Raw genomic sequence first — 16,426 nt, forward strand, 5'->3', positions numbered from 1 at the left:
AACTATTCCTGCCAATGTCAAAGCTTATTCGCAGGTTAACTCCACTAACTCTGCCAGAATCACCGGTTTAGTTATCCCGCGATTATTCTCCGGTTAGGCGTTGCTACATGTTCGTACAACGCGTTTTCCGCACTTCTTCCAGAATAGAATTTAAAGCGGCTGCTTGCCGGGGACTGTACAACTAGCCCTTACTAGTATAGGGATCTGGCCAAAAATTTTTTGTCTCAATTCCACTTTCTTAGGTACACCGAGAAGGTAATACGTAATCTTTCTTACGAGTTACTCGTTTATTTCCACTTCTGTAGTCTGAATCTATGGATTTAGCTAGTAATTATAACAACGCTCATCATTCGCAAACCAAATCAACCACACAGTGAGACAGCGGTTGGCATTCATCCGTTCGGCCTTACTCCGCTCAGCTCGTATAGCCCCTTTTGTCTGTAGGAAGGTTTGTTTCTACATGCGAGGAGGATTCCCCTGGAGGGGACATCATGTACACTATGCCGAATTCACAAATCAACTTACGATTCATTCAGAAATCAACTTAGAATGTGCTCAAAAATCGACGGGGTTGCGTTTCAAAGTCATATGAATAATCGATAGACTAACGTTCGCTGGGTGCTACTCGCTTTGTGAAACAAGGTTTATCCCTCAATAGTATGAATTTGCCCCCCACCCCCCTCCTAGAACTGGGCCTGCTGCGCATGCAAGAATCTGGCAGCTTGGGCGCTCCAGTGAAATTTTCCCCGGTAGCCATCTAGCTGCTTGCTGCGACTGCTTACACAGTCAACAGCCACATTTCTGTAGCCAGAAGCGGGAGAAGGAACTACTCAACTGCGGATGATTCCTCTCGTAACTGCTAAAACGAATCTAATGTAAACAGTTGTGACGTCACGCTCATCGGAGGCAATTTGTTGTTACGGAACATTGCATTGTCTTCCTATAGCCTTTGGCACATTTTGCTGTTGGCAGACGCTTGTATGAGCACTGTGTTTTGTTGTTGTATATTGCGCATTTCCTTTGCAATTTAAATTTTATTTTCGTTTTTTCTCTCGTTCATGTTTTATTATTGCAGTATTATTCTGAAATGGCGGAATACAGTAATATCGTTTGTTGGAGTATCGTTTCTTGCCAGCCAAAATTACAAAAATTTAACTGAAAACAAAAACAATGAAAACTTCCCGGAATTCTAACAAATTCCCGGGTTTTTCCCGGTTTTCTCCCGGATGAAAAAATTGCCGGGTTTTTCCCGGATCTCCCGGTTGTCCCGGGTCGTATACGCCCCAACTAGCACTCCGACCCACACATCCTTTCGCAGGAGAATTTTTTGGTACTTCAGAAATATACTTATTATATTTTTTCCACTATGGAGGACCTCACATTGGTAGTAAGTAAAGCCTCTAGCAGACTCACGGGAACACTCGTAAGCCTGCGTCAAGTGTCCGTAGCTCACAACAGTTGGCGCCAGTGAGCTGCGACCTATGAAGCATCGTATAATTGCCAATTTTAGGCAATAATTAAACAGTAAAACACGAGAGTTATTGCAAGTGATCTATGAAACTGATATTAAACGAATCGTATTAACAACTGTGGGTAATCTATTATTATAGATGCGAGCCAAAATAACGAGATAAAAAGCAATAAATTAAATTATATGTTGTACTTGAGAGGCGTGAAAACGCAGAAAGGACTTTTAAATGGTAATGACAATCGTGAAAAAGGACCTAAGAGGTAATTAGTGGTATAGATATAAGGATATCGAGAAACTGAAAAACTTAAAATTGCAGTAAACCTCAATCACTTCGGCTACATTCTCTTTTATTTATCTGTAGGACACCACACATTGTTTCCGAATATTTGAAGATAAATATTATTTACGGGGATGTTTTATACCCTCGGCATCCCATGAACCTGACTCTGTGTAACGTTAGTAAGTTATATCACAATATCTTGCGAGTAACTCCAATTTTGCAAAATGGGACCATGCAACATAGAACAAATGTATAGTTTTCGTTACCCATGTAGCTAACCCCATCTATTATCAGTAAGCTGTGTCACATTTCATGCTAGTAACTCCAATTTTGCACCATGGGTTCATTCCACTCCTAACAATATGTATCTTTTTTGTGCAGGGCAATTAGAAGCTGACTGAATCAGGCGAAACGCGCCATTGGTAAATATATAATAACAACAGTCCTGCAACTAAGAGTGTTTGTTTCTTCATCGTACATTACTGACTGCTGCACAATACTGGCCATGAGTTGGAGAAAATTTTAAACATTTAATGCTTACTTAGTGGAACTGCAATGAAAAGTACAGGGTGTTTCAAAAATGATAGGTATATTTGAAACGGCAATAAAAACTAAACGAGCAGCGATAGAAATACACCGTTTGTTGCAATATGCTTGGGACAACAGTACATTTTCAGGCGGACAAACTTTCGAAATTACAGTAGTTACAATTTTCAACAACAGATGGCGCTGCAAGTGATGTGAAAGATTTAGAAGACAACGCAGTCTGTGGGTGCGCCATTCTGTACGTCGTCTTTCTGCTGTAAGCGTGTGCTGTTCACAACGTGCAAGTGTGCTGTAGACAACATGGTTTATTCCTTAGAACAGAGGATTTTTCTGGTCTTGGAATTCCACCGCTTAGAACACAGTGTTGTTGCAACAAGACGAAGTTTTCAACGGAGGTTTAATGTAACCAAAGGACCGAAAAGCGATACAATAAAGGATCTGTTTGAAAAATTTCAACGGACTGGGAACGTGACGAATGAACGTGCTGGAAGGGTAGGGCGACCGCGTACGGCAACCACAGAGGGCAACGCGCAGCTAGTGCAGCAGGTGATCCAACAGCGGCCTCGGGTTTCCGTTCGCCGTGTTGCAGCTGCGGTCCAAATGACGCCAACGTCCACGTATCGTCTCATGCGCCAGAGTTTACACCTCTATCCATACAAAATTCAAACGCGGCAATCCCTCAGCGCCGCTACCATTGCTGCACGAGAGACATTCGCTAACGATATAGTGCACAGGATTGATGACGGCGATATGCATGTGGGCAGCATTTGGTTTACTGACGAAGCTTATATTTACCTGGACGGCTTCGTCAATAAACAGAACTGGCGCATATGGGGAACCGAAAAGCCCCATGTTGCAGTACCATCGTCCCTGCATCCTCAAAAAGTACTGGTCTGGGCCGCCACGTCTTCCAAAGGAATCATTGGCCCATTTTTTCAGATCCGAAACGATTACTGCATCACGCTATCTAGACATTCTTCGTGAATTTGTGGCGGTACAAACTGCCTTAGACGACACTGCGAACACCTCGTGGTTTATGCAAGATGGTGCCCGGCCACATCGCACGGCCGACGTCTTTAATTTCCTGAATGAATATTTCGATGATCCTGTGATTGCTTTGGGCTATCCGAAACATACAGGAGGCGGCGTGGATTGGCCTCCCTATTCGCCAGACATGAACCCCTGTGACTTCTTTCTGTGGGGACACTTGAAAGACCAGGTGTACCGCCAGAATCCAGAAACAATTGAACAGCTGAAGCAGTACATCTCATCTGCATGTGAAGCCATTCCGCCAGACACGTTGTCAAAGGTTTCGGGTAATTTCATTCAGAGACTACGCCATATTATTGCTACGCATGGTGGATATGTGGAAAATATCGTACTATAGAGTTTCCCAGACCGCAGCGCCATCTGTTGTTGAAAATTGTAACTAAGTTTGTCTGCCTGAAAATGTACTGTTGTCCCAAGCATATTGCAACAAACGGTGTATTTCTATCGCTGCTCGTTTAGTTTTTATTGCCGTTTCAAATATACCGGTCATTTTTGAAACACCCTGTACTTGACGTTCAGTAATTCCCGATATTAATGCGGTTAAGGATATACTCTCGTGAAGTTGTCCGCAGCTCGTGCTGTAGTGGATAGCGTTGCTGCCCCTGGATTACGGGGTCCCGGGTTCGATTCCCGGCCGGGTTGGGGATTTTCTCTGCCTGGGGACTGGGTGCTTGTATTGTCCCCATCATTTCATCATCATCATTTTCGTTGTCATTCGTGACTGTGGCTAGATTGGAATGCGCAAAAAAATTGGACTGTGTAAAAAGTGGGCTATTGTACGGGCGCTGATGACCGTGCAACTTATCGCCCCACAAATCAAACATCATCATCAAACATCTCGTGAGACTCAGATGTCAGGATAAGAACATTTAGCAAGTTGTATCTATATTTCATTTTCTAAGAAGTTCTCAACTTGCCATTCATAATATCAGTCATGCCTGACAGACGTCAGTGGTGCGTAAGTCGTCAGCTGATAATAAAATTCTTCGTTTCATATTGTCCTCCTAAGGCGTCGAAAATTTCATGAAAGTGCATAAATATCAAACAAAGATCTCCGGAGAAAGGTAAAACGCAAACATTTGGTATTAGTATCAAAAATCGAATAAGGAAGACATACAAGGGCGAAATTACTTTAGTGAAGCTGCGAAAAGTCTCTTAACAAATATTGCATTTCTTCCATGAACTAGCTTTCGAACCATTTCAGGCTCGAAATTTTAATGTGTTTGCTACCTCAATTACTCAGTGGGCCACCGACGCCCAGTATCAAGCTCTGCGTGTGAATGTACTATATTCTACAGACCTACTCTGAAAATGACTCTGAAATCTTTCCAAAACCCATCAACGAAAATGAACTAATATTCCATTCATTGCTACCTGCAGCTGTGTGTAGTTATACTTCAAGGCACTTGAACGTTTCTGTATCATTAGCGAACCGCGGCCTGTCACTCTCTCCTTTTAGGATAAATGCTACGAAGTCAAGCGCTGGAAAACTGTACCTGTGGTGACCTTAAGTGGTGAAGCCAGTTCTGAACTACTTAATTTGGGGAGAGGCGGCGGAACGATTTAAATGTCGCTCGCTCGACCTTTATCCTTTAAATGTTACTGACCACCCACTTCCTGAATTGGCGGCTCGGATGGTTGAGTTTTGTCTGCTAACTTTCTCTTCCACAAAAAGCTAAGTGACGTAAAGGTAAAGTAAATATAGTTCCATATTTAAAAACTAAGGTTTCACTGATAAAAATATATCTATATGTCAAGCTACAGCTACATCAGGTAAATGAGAATCTCAGGATTGAAAGAGAACTCTCAGACAATGAGTGTCCACTTCACCAAACTTATTCTCGGCAGCTATAAAGTTTTGAAATGCTTAAATTGGGGACACGAAGAAGAAATACGTGTTAATGGGACATATCGAAATGAACATTATTTTTTGTTGACGATATTGTACGGTTAAACCCTTAAAAACGACTAAGAGAATTTCATAAAGAAACTTCCAAAGTACACATTAGAACCAACCATAATAAAAATTATAGACATGAATACAGCTAAGTGGAAAACAATACACATTAACCATGAAGAGAACCAGTTGATGAGCTTTCCTTCCTGGCTTGGAGGTCTTTTGTGAATAGGGCTTCCAAAACTAAGGTTCTCTTATGTCTGAGTACGAACATTTACAGTGAGTAATAGCAGTTCTAGCTCATAATGACGACACTTGGACTTTCACAAGGTGACAGTTGCTCTGAGAATAGCTGAATATTGGGGATTATTAAAAAAAAAACAAGGAAAAAACTTTTAGAACAGGAAAATGAAATTGAAGTGCATATGACGTACATAGCCAAGAGAAAGGGTGACATACTGATTCTGCGAGGTAAGACTAGACAGAGAGAATGGCCTAACGAAAGGTGGATGGATACTTAAAAAAAAAAAGAAACCGAGCAAGAATAACAATGATATGGTATAGATAGTAAAGCAGCTGATGATCATTTATAAACTATTGTCAATACAACAAATGTTTCCACTTTCGTCCCATGATCAATCATTTCTTCTGTAAATGGAGGGCTGCCCTATTTTAGCTTCCACGAAGTTGTGGCCGAGGCCAGCAATATTTTGTAATGAATTATATGACGATTCTTTGTCTTCCCAGGTAGCCGTAATTTCATCTTTTCTATAATTACTGTAGTGAACCACGTGTGTTTGCTTTATTGATCACATTTTATGACACTCATCCTCTTTTGTTGTTAGGCCCCAGATGATACATTTATGGTTATGTTTCTGGGAGGGGCACAGAGATGGTGGGGTCTGTAATGAACTACTGTGTCATTCTCGTACCGTTTCTGCTATTTCGAAATCAGTGTGTTACGTCCCCGGACACCGGTACTCCTTTCCACTCAAACGAATTGTTGGTCGATTGGATTGCTCAGTATTTACTGAATCACCTCTCTTTCTTTGTTCAAGAGGTGCAGATGTTTATTCGTAGCTTACAGTGTTTATTTATAGGAATGTTACCATACGCAATCATTTTATACATTACAATAAGTATTGTTTTCATCTTTCTTTGTTCTTCCAAATTGCTTTTGTATATGTCCAAAACGATTTCATCCAGAAAGTTTTCCTGCTGAAATCGAATGGTGATATCTTCACAGTACTTACTTCTTCCAGTGTTCTACTTTCCAACTATATCATTATCTTTCCATGGAGCACTGCAGCACTCTCCGAAGACACTGGAATATCACATGCTCCGGCTGGTCGAATACTACTGCACTAAGAATCCCACTTGTTGGTCCCGCCTTTACAAATATGTGAGACTATTAGAATGAAATCTTCACTCTACAGCGGAGTGTGCGCTGATATGAAACTTCCTGGTGAATTAAAACTGTGTGCCGGACCGACACTCGAACTCCGGCACACAGTTTTAATCTGTCAGGAAGTTTCATGTGACAATATTAGTGTCAGCAAGTTTCCACATCAAATGTTTGGGACATCGTAACTAACCATACCATTTATTTTGGACCTTGTGGGAAATAAAAGTCATGTTTTAATCGCTCAACGAAACATGTTTCTGCATTCCTGTGTGTTTCTTTTAAAATTCTGTAAAAATCCGTATTCAAATAGTTGCAAGTATTGCGTTACAGGTATAAATTACCCTTATCGTTTTAAACTGCCTTATCAGCGTCTTAGTTGTGCCTTCTTGCTACTTTGAGTTTTGTTGTGTTATTCACGTCAATTTTTATTCGTAGTTAAATCAACGCAAGTAAAACTCGATGGCTTCACTGAACATAAAACAAGCTATGTAACAGCTGTTTTATGGGAAATACAGAAACTAAAGGAGCAGACTCCAGTTAGAGGATATTTTAAGTATAGAAATTCTCTCACCAAGTAAATTAGTGAAACCTACCGCATTGCATCTCAGATAGAGTACGTCATTTTTATTGATTTATTTATAAGAAGTTGTTTGCTAATGTTACAATAAAGGCTTTAACGGTCGATTGTCTTAGCTACTGGTGAGTATTCCAGGTTGTAAGCTCGTGGTGCGTGAAACTTTTCCATTCCTAACGTTTCATCCAGAGTTGCATTGTAAACCTTCATACATGCTCCTTGTTCCAATGAACCAACTCAGGGTCAGGCGCCAGAGGGTGACATGAAAACCCCTTTCCACGATATTTATGTGTTCCTCCGATGTAAAACCTGTCAGTCGGCAATACTCAACGGTAACAGTGAAAATATAAAGTACTGCTCAGGGCGAAACGTTATGAACGAAGAAGTTTCATAGACTACTACTATACAAGCTGATAAATTTATCAATTGCTAATAGTATGTTCTTACATCACCTACCTACTAATATTACGAAACAGAAAGTGTCAATTCAGAATTCACAAACTTTATAAATGAGACTAATGTCAGTTAGCATATAAAAACTTTCTAGATGGATAGTTGCTGTTAATGCTGTTAATAGTTAACACTGCACTTCATCTCAAGAACTGGAAGTAAACCATCGTGTTGGCCTGAACTTAGGGTATTTGATCAGATGCACAGACTGAACCACCTAAAACTGACTCTGAAAATATCGCGGAAATGAAAAGTGCTGTTGATGTGCTGTTTTCTCAAACCGGATTAGTGGTCAGGGACTCGAACTCAGCCAATAAAGTGATTGTAATAACAGAAAGTGTATTTTTTGTACAAACACACTTTTTTAAATGGAGCAATACCAATTAACACTGACAAATTAAAACTAGGATACATTTGAACGTCAGCGGTGTTTATTGCAGGATCCTAGTGCAAGTCGTTTATGTGATTTCGTATATGCTATGTCATAAGACTCTGATATAATGTGACTCCAGTTCTTGGTTTCTTGCATTAACAATTATTTTATGTTAGTTAGTGAAGGGAGACAGCAGAAAGTAAAACTACAGAAAATGGGCGAGAATATAAACGGTATTTGAAAAAATAGCGATATACCTCGATAAATAAAAGAAATGGACAAGCATACTTGAATTATGAATGTGACCAATTAAGCGAAAAATGCGTCATAATAAAGTAAACATTTCAGTAACATGTACACTAAAAACAATCTGCATATGTCTCTGAATGAGCATCTAAAGTAGCCAGAGAACAGTGCCAGCAGCTGCGGGTATATCTCTCTCCTTTATGTTCCCAAAACACTTTGCCTCCTGTTCCTTCCTAGATCAAACGGAAACTTATGTAGACACTTGTTCTGCTAAATCTCTACTGTTGTGGTACAATGAAATACAGCACAAGTAGTAAAATTTCTACATGGTGTGAATTATGAAAACGTACGCGCTACAGCCTGCAACATCCGCCTGTTTGACCTTATCAGTGCCTCATACGCCCATTGAAAACGGGCAATGCTAGACGAGTTACGTGACTGCCTTTAGCTGCGCTAGCGCCAACAGATTCTCAAGTATGCACTCCTCTTACTACCTGGCATTAGAATTAGGTTCCAAATCAACTCACAGAACTGTGTTACCCATTCCACAGGTGAACTGACGGATCAATTTAGAAAGTTGTTGAGGGTGTTGAAATGGTACGAGGAGATCTTGTACCCCCTTCATAGACGTAAGTCACAGCAGTGAAGTAGTGTGGTTATGCCCGTCGATTGTATGTCATCTACAAAGTAAAATGGATCTGAAAAGAATGGGAGAAAGAAGCTTCCGTGTCTGTGTGCATCATAACTCTTCCTGTCTTCCTGAATGAAGTTGCTGGATTTGTTGGGATGTCAACGTGGACTGTCCAACGTAGCTGTAAATAATAGGGTACCATTCGCAGTCATGTATCACGGCATAAGAACTTTGGTCGTAACCAGATCGTAACAGGCAAAGACTGTAGCGCGTGTCAGTGTTAGTAGGTTTGAAACATGACAAGAATTTGTTTCGTTAGTGAGTCCAAGAGCATACGTACCTGTTTCCAAGCCAAATATGGGAAGATAACTGTGTGCGGTAGGTACTGGGAATCGGGAGCAACTCGCAAAAGGCAACTGCTCACAGCGCAACACACTGTAATACTACGTGCATTTAACTAGGCATACGACGCTGAATCAGTTCAACGTATGACTGGAGGCGAGTTGTGTGGTCTGACTAGTCACGATTTTGCCTCTTTTCAAATGATGTGAGACTGGTAGAAAATGACCAAGGTAGGACCACGCGAAGCGATACTGCCCCTACGATTTATCATAGAAGAGAAATTGTAGAAAGGAAATATTTATAGCTTTGTGTGTCCAGAGAAATCTTATGACAATTCTGACTGGAAAACACTCTTGAAAATCTATATGTTTACTGAACAATCAGTGAAGGAAACCACAGACAAATATCGAAAGATGCATAGAGTACAAGGAGAAGAAATAAAAAAATATATCGAACAGACGATGTCACTATTATTCTGTCAGAGACTGCAAAAGACTTGGAACGTAACCTGAAATGGTTGGATAGTGAACTGAGAAGAGGATATAATGTGCACATCAGTACATGTAAATCACGGTTAATGGAGAGTAGTAAAGTGGTGAGTAATGAAGTTAAATCACGATTACAGTGACGGAATCTGATTAGGAATCAAGAAACTGAATATTGTAGAAAAGGTTTGGTCTTTCGGAAGCAGGGTAATTGATATTAGAGAAAGCAGAGAAGATACGAAATGCAGACTGGCAACAGCAAGCAAAGGCTTTCTGGATAAGAGACTTGAAAACATCTAATTCTACTAAGTGTTTTCCGGAAATGTGTGGAATTTTATATTATAAAGAATGTAACAGGGATAAATGCAGATATTTCTGTTGGTGACTGATGACGGTGTACTGAACAACATTACATCGTATTTACTTAATTTGCAAACTAACAATTATAGCTATTAGAAGCAGTATATTTTTTAGTTGATTAGTACTTCAAGTACATATGGCAAGAACAATCCATTAATCGAAGGATTTCCCCTGGGAAGCAAGTCAAGTGGTGATTTGTGGAAGTGCACCCAAAACGGTTAGTCTTTACTCACACCTGTAGCCCACTTGACGGTGCAGTTACAGCCATGCAGAAGATATCAGCTCGTACAGGCAGTGACGCGTTTATGAGCGGACTATTCTATACAGAGAAAATTAACCGAAAACCCTGATGTTTATAAATACTAAGGTACCACATACATACCTGTACCCGGTACACCCTGCATGTAAGAAAACGTGTACGGTAAGTGGTATAGAAGAATGAGAATAGAAACTTTTGAATTATGGTGCTACAGAACAATGTCGAAGATTTGATGGGTAAAACAAGTAACTAATGAAGAGATATTAAATCAAATTGAGAAAAAAAGAGCGCTGTGGACCACTGAGTAAAAAAAGGTATCAGCGCAAAGGACACACCGTGAGGTATCAAGTAATAGTAAAGTTGGAAGGGGCGGGAATGGGGGGGGGGGGGGGGGTTGCGGAGGGTTTTTACTACAGCAAGCAGGTTCGAGTGGTTGTGAATTGTAATTGCTATGCAAGGGTGAAGACGTTTGCTCAGTAAAGACTAGCACTGAATGCTGTATCAAACCAGTCTTTGGTGTGAAGACCAGAATATCACTATCATCACTATCACTACCATCACCACAACCACCACCACCAACAACAAAAACAACATAATGTATGAGACCAATGTGAACTGCCAGTAAAACTAATGTATGCTTTCAGTCTTTCAAACAGGGTAATTGTTATATACATTCAACTACACTATGAAGAAGAAAATACCTTTTCATCACTTGTGATGTCCAAAAATCCTCATACAAATTTTTATTAAAGATTAATTTTTGTGTAACTGTGGGAGATGCGTTTATCGTGAATGAAAGAAGATGCACTTTATCGCTTGCATGCTTATGTCTCCTACTTCTGTTCCAGAACCGCCAACGCATCTGGTGATTCAGGATGAGGCGGGAAACAATCGAACATCGGTAGTCGGACCATACACCGAGGGAGACAGCCCATTTCTCTATTGTGACGTCTATGGCGGTAAGTGGTATCATTGTGAGATATTTAGTGCACTATGATCTTACACTCATTTCTGTTTATTTTTACTATTAGCACCTAAATTAAATAGGATGAATGACCGTGTAATCAAATGGTCACCTAATCTCATTATTACATGGGGTTTGTCGAGAGTGAGTAGTTCCACAAGTGATTTTCTGAGGTGCGCACGGTACCTTTTCTCAAACTTGCAAAAACCAGGATCAAAAAAACCAAATTAATATCTTTCTCTGGCATTAAATATAATTGCCAGAAGTATTTAGTTCTAAAGATGGTGTGAGGTAATGGGCGAGTTGTGGCGTCCTGAAAATATTCTAAGTTCGGAGTTGGCGTGGCCGCGCTGGCCATTCAAGACTCATGAGCGACTGCGTGGTGCAAGAGGGGTAGCCTCAGCGCGTGGTCTAGGCCGACCACGTGGCTGGGAATTCATTGTTAGCCGGCCGGAGTGGCCGTGCGGTTCTAGGCGCTACAGTCTGGAGCCGAGCGACCGCTACGGTCGCAGGTTCGAATCCTGCCTCGGGTATGGATGTGTGTGATGTCCCTAGGTTGGTTAGGTTTAATTACTTCTAAGTTCTAGGCGATTGATGGCCTCAGAAGTTAAGTCGCATAGTGCTCAGAACCATTTGAACCATTTGAACCAATTCCATGTTAATGCTGTGTCGTGGAATGGGCTTTGTGTCGATGAAGGGGATTTGCATGCCGCGGAGTGCCAAAGATGGCGGACTTTGGGGAACCATGATGGCAGACATTACACAGCTCATGTAGAAATTAATAATAGCCGGAGGAATCATGATACCTTAAAAACAAAAATGTACTTTACCATTATTTCATGACGATTCTCATGGTGTAACCAGATTTTCAATATCTTTATTAGTTTAAAGTTTAATATCTGACTGTAAACTATACAAGTAACACCTAGCAACAAATTTCCAAACTCTAAACGGTTCGTCCGATTTTGTCGATCGACGTGGCTTTACAAAGCTATTAGTATAAACCTAAATTGATATTAATTACAGGTATGTAACTTGAATAGAACATGAGTTATTGGAGGTCAAAGTGGCCGGTTACTATTAATCCCGTCAGGCCATAAGTACTTCACAGTTACACGAATAAACGGTAGCAGCATGCTTATAAATATATTTATTCATCTATGTCCTCGTTTATATCAGATATATATTATTCAGGAAGAAATTAGTCAATTATTTACTGTTGTTTAGAAAGCAAGGAGACATTAGGCTACTGGCTTACTTCTGTTCTATTCCTTTGATATACGTTTATTTAATTTGTTTATGTATTTAATAATGTGTGATAGAGCGTGTTTATGTTCCAGCAGTAGGAACATTTATTTAATTTCAAGTTATTTAAATGTAAATCCAGTATTTCGAATGCGTTTCATTATGCTTGTGAGTGTGCGTTGGCTTGGAGACAGGGCGGGAGCACTCTAGTCAATCACAGCGGTCGATCCAATAAGGACATGTGGAGTGACTGTATGGAAGTGGGGGAGGGAGGAACGTTTCGAGAGAGGACAGGGGAGTTCTGGATAGTACGGGAGAGGACACGAGAGAGTCCTGGACAGTACAGCGCGAGGGACGCAGAGTCGCGGGAGAGACTTGGAGATTGGAGTGGTTTTGCGAGTGGTAGCGGGAGATAAAAATATTTCTTAGTGCCGACTTGGGCTCTAGTATGACTCCTGTGGCTTCTGCAGTGAAGACGATGTAGGCGTTTGGAAGTGAATATCTCGATTGCTATGTTGTTGTTCATAACCAATTACTTCAAGTAGGAATCTATTGTTTCCCGTTATTCAACTTATATTTTATTTAATTGCTGGACCATCGACACCAATAAATGTTTTACAGTAATAACGAGCATTCTTAAAGGTAGTTCTGCTATCGCACTCATCAATTAAAGTGGTTAAAATAGTACCTGCAGAATTTATTTAATTGCAATCTTTCATTTATAAATGTCTATGTACGTTCAAAATTCGCAGTTGCCGAGTGATAGGAACCTTCGACCATTCGATTCATGTGTCTGTTCGTATTGTATACTGTAGACTCAGCAGTATTTGGCTTGCAATGCGGCAACTACGTATTCCAGCCCCTAGATAACAAAACCAGCCAAAACTTTTAATATTTCATCTCTGAGTCTGTGGGCAAGTAGTTGAGGGCCACCACCATCACACCACTTAATTTCATCTTTATTTGAATGCCCGCAATGGTGAATAGCAAACGTGCATGCACCCAGTTATTCGCTCGGTTTCTCGATGCGCCCAACCAACGCAACTCGCGTAATATTTAATCACGAGAGTCCCACACATGTGGACACCAGCTGTCAGATTCGAATACCATGCAGACTGCGGTTCTCCATCTCTCAGAACAAGGAACATTTATGATAGGTTCACTCACACGTCGTATAACTGCAGTTCGCAAATACGGTCACTTCAGAGAAATATTTATTTCCTACATCACGAATCAGAATCTGCGAAAAATAGTTAATGCACTGAGTGAACTGGAGCATATGTGATTATTATTTAACGCAACAGTAGAACTATTTTTAGGGGGATGCGGTTCAGTCACTACATTTATATATCGGTACGGCTGAAACGATAATGTTGTGTTAATCCGACGGGAACAACGTTTTGTTTTAAAGAGAAAACAGATACTACAGTACAGTTGCAACTGAGACTGACTTTAGCCAGCAGTATTTTTCAAAAAAATATCGTCTTTGCCAACACCTCATCTCGTTACGAGATTCCGAGACAGTGTGGCGATAATGAAGCGCGACGCTGGTATTCGACGATCTTGTGTTCTGTGCTACTCGATATTGAGTAATTTCGATTCGTTATATATCTGTGGCAAATGATGACTGCTGTTCTGTCGAAGTTTCCATCGCGAATCTGATGTTGTGAGACTGCAGCTCCAGTGTGCGCATAGTTTCATATTCGTTGTACTGACGAATATATGTACAATACTTGTCTATACAATGTCCTAGTTCGTGACACCCGAGAAAGAGCTTTAGTTGAGTGATTGATACGACACAGTTCAAGGTTTATTCACATCAAAGTAGAGTCCTGAAAATGTGTAAGCCAGCACGTACGTGGTTTCACCAGTAAACCAACGATTTTAATCCACCCCACATGCGAATACTATGTTAGTTCATACACGCATAAAAGCAGAGCGCAACAGTTGACAGTTCAATCATTTTAACAACTGTCTTGTCAATAGCAACACTGCTGGTTACAATACTCTTGTTATAAATTAAGTGAGGGAGAGTTAAATTAAATGAAAGGAAAGGGACTTGAGTACACCTGCATAATAGTTTTGCCCTGAATTTTTAATTTAAAATGACTACTTAATATTACGGTACGTCTTTCTCTTTATAAGGTAAAACATTGATAATGGGCGTTCTTGCTTCATGAATAACTCAAAATCATCAGATGCAGTCCAATGTATCGAAACTAGTACAATGAGGTTTCCATCAATTCTACGGTTACGGCACAATCTTAAAAATGCTAATCACTTCAAAACAGGAAGTTTTATTTTGTATTACTTCTTACTGTAGATAGCAACTGCAGCCCCAACTTCACTTGTCAGTCTGGTTCACTGTCCATCAATAACTGCAAATTGTACCACTGTTACACAATCGACGCAAAGTGAAACGAAACAAAACTGCGTAACATCGCTTAGTAACTAGAAAACAGGCAGCCACATCCCCACACAACACATGCGGTTCATCATATAGACTGGGATTTTCATGCGATCGTTGATCACTGGCTGATTACTGCAATTTGCCCATACGCGTACTACCTATGAAGTGATGCATGACCATGCAACGGGTCGCTTCCATTTTTCGATCGTGTGTGGGCCCTTGATAGCAGGGGAGCCCTAGAATTCGGCTCTTATCCTGGCTCGTGTGCCATAATGCTGAGTCTTACTGCACACTTCACCCATTGCCACAGAACGCTGTCTGTAAGAGGAGGAGGAAGAGTGTAAACTAGGAATGTGTCGTATTTAGATACCGATCTAGTCCACTGCGAACGAATTGGTTTCATATTTCATATTTCTTTACTCCGTGTTAACAAACGAAACTGGTGTACAGTATTATTTAATCACTTTTGGTACACTGAAGACATATCATAACTGTTACCTGGTACAAACTTGCGGTATACGGAGTAGTCGAGACAATTTTTCTCGAATTTTCGCACTCAGGTTGCCGCCATATAAATGTGACCAATTTAATATCATAATGGGAAAAATATCTTTCACACACAAATCTATCGAAATATTGTAGCACCTTTGCAACGTCTTTATAAAGACGTGCAAAACTGCATCAGAGGGAGAGAATGTAGACTCAGTGCGCAGTTTTAACGTAAAAGATTTTGTCTGTAAAACAGGAATTACGGTGCAGCTGTCAGACAAATCTGCACTTGCGCAGGGCCGCCTTCAACCGAAACGGGAAGCCGTCACGAATACAGCTAGAAAACAGATGTGAGATTAGCGTTGTCGTCAGTGCGCTTAGAAAAATAATCTTGTAATTATTTCACCGCTAAATTTAGTTATTCAAACTACAAACATTTTTTTTTTTTTTTTTTTTTTTTTTTGTAAGGTGAACGAGCTTAGGAAACTGTACTACTTATGTCAGAATTTGCACATTCTACAACGCGACTTTCCTTTATGAATACATCGCATCAAATCAGAAAGAAGTTGTTTTTCATCTTGCAATGGGCGCAGTCAAGTCCACTTAAAATGCTAGGTATTCAATCGATTCCAGATATTCTAGTTTTCGTTTCTGTCACTTATTTTTCCTTCATAAATTCAACACCAGTAGTTTTTAAGCTGAACAACTTAATCAACATCCTATGCAGTGATATATTCTTCGTTCAGTTCCATCGGAAAACCTTGCAACTGACACCAGAATAATATTTAATATTTCAGAAATTTTACTATTCGTTCCACCATTATCTTCACGTGATCCATGCCTGCATATTCACATATGGTACTATCTTTAGGTTTACTTAATTTCTGTCATTTGTCAACTTCCTTATTACTTGGTTAACCACGTAAAAAAATATTTTCTATGACTGATG

The 16,426-nt window shown here is 40.3% G+C and overlaps 1 protein-coding gene across 1 annotated transcript in view; it reads left to right on the forward strand.

The window, feature by feature from the left end:
* The window catches only part of LOC126259570 (nephrin-like), a 1,073,586-nt gene that overhangs the window by 648,851 nt on the left and 408,309 nt on the right, over positions 1–16,426 (forward strand). The window contains exon 4 of the mRNA XM_049956477.1: positions 11,218–11,332. Coding sequence (XP_049812434.1) covers positions 11,218–11,332 — 115 coding nt within the window. The remainder of the gene's footprint in view (positions 1–11,217; positions 11,333–16,426) is intronic.

This window comes from Schistocerca nitens, chromosome 5, assembly GCF_023898315.1.
Source record: "Schistocerca nitens isolate TAMUIC-IGC-003100 chromosome 5, iqSchNite1.1, whole genome shotgun sequence".
Classification (NCBI taxonomy): Eukaryota; Metazoa; Arthropoda; class Insecta; order Orthoptera; family Acrididae; genus Schistocerca; species Schistocerca nitens.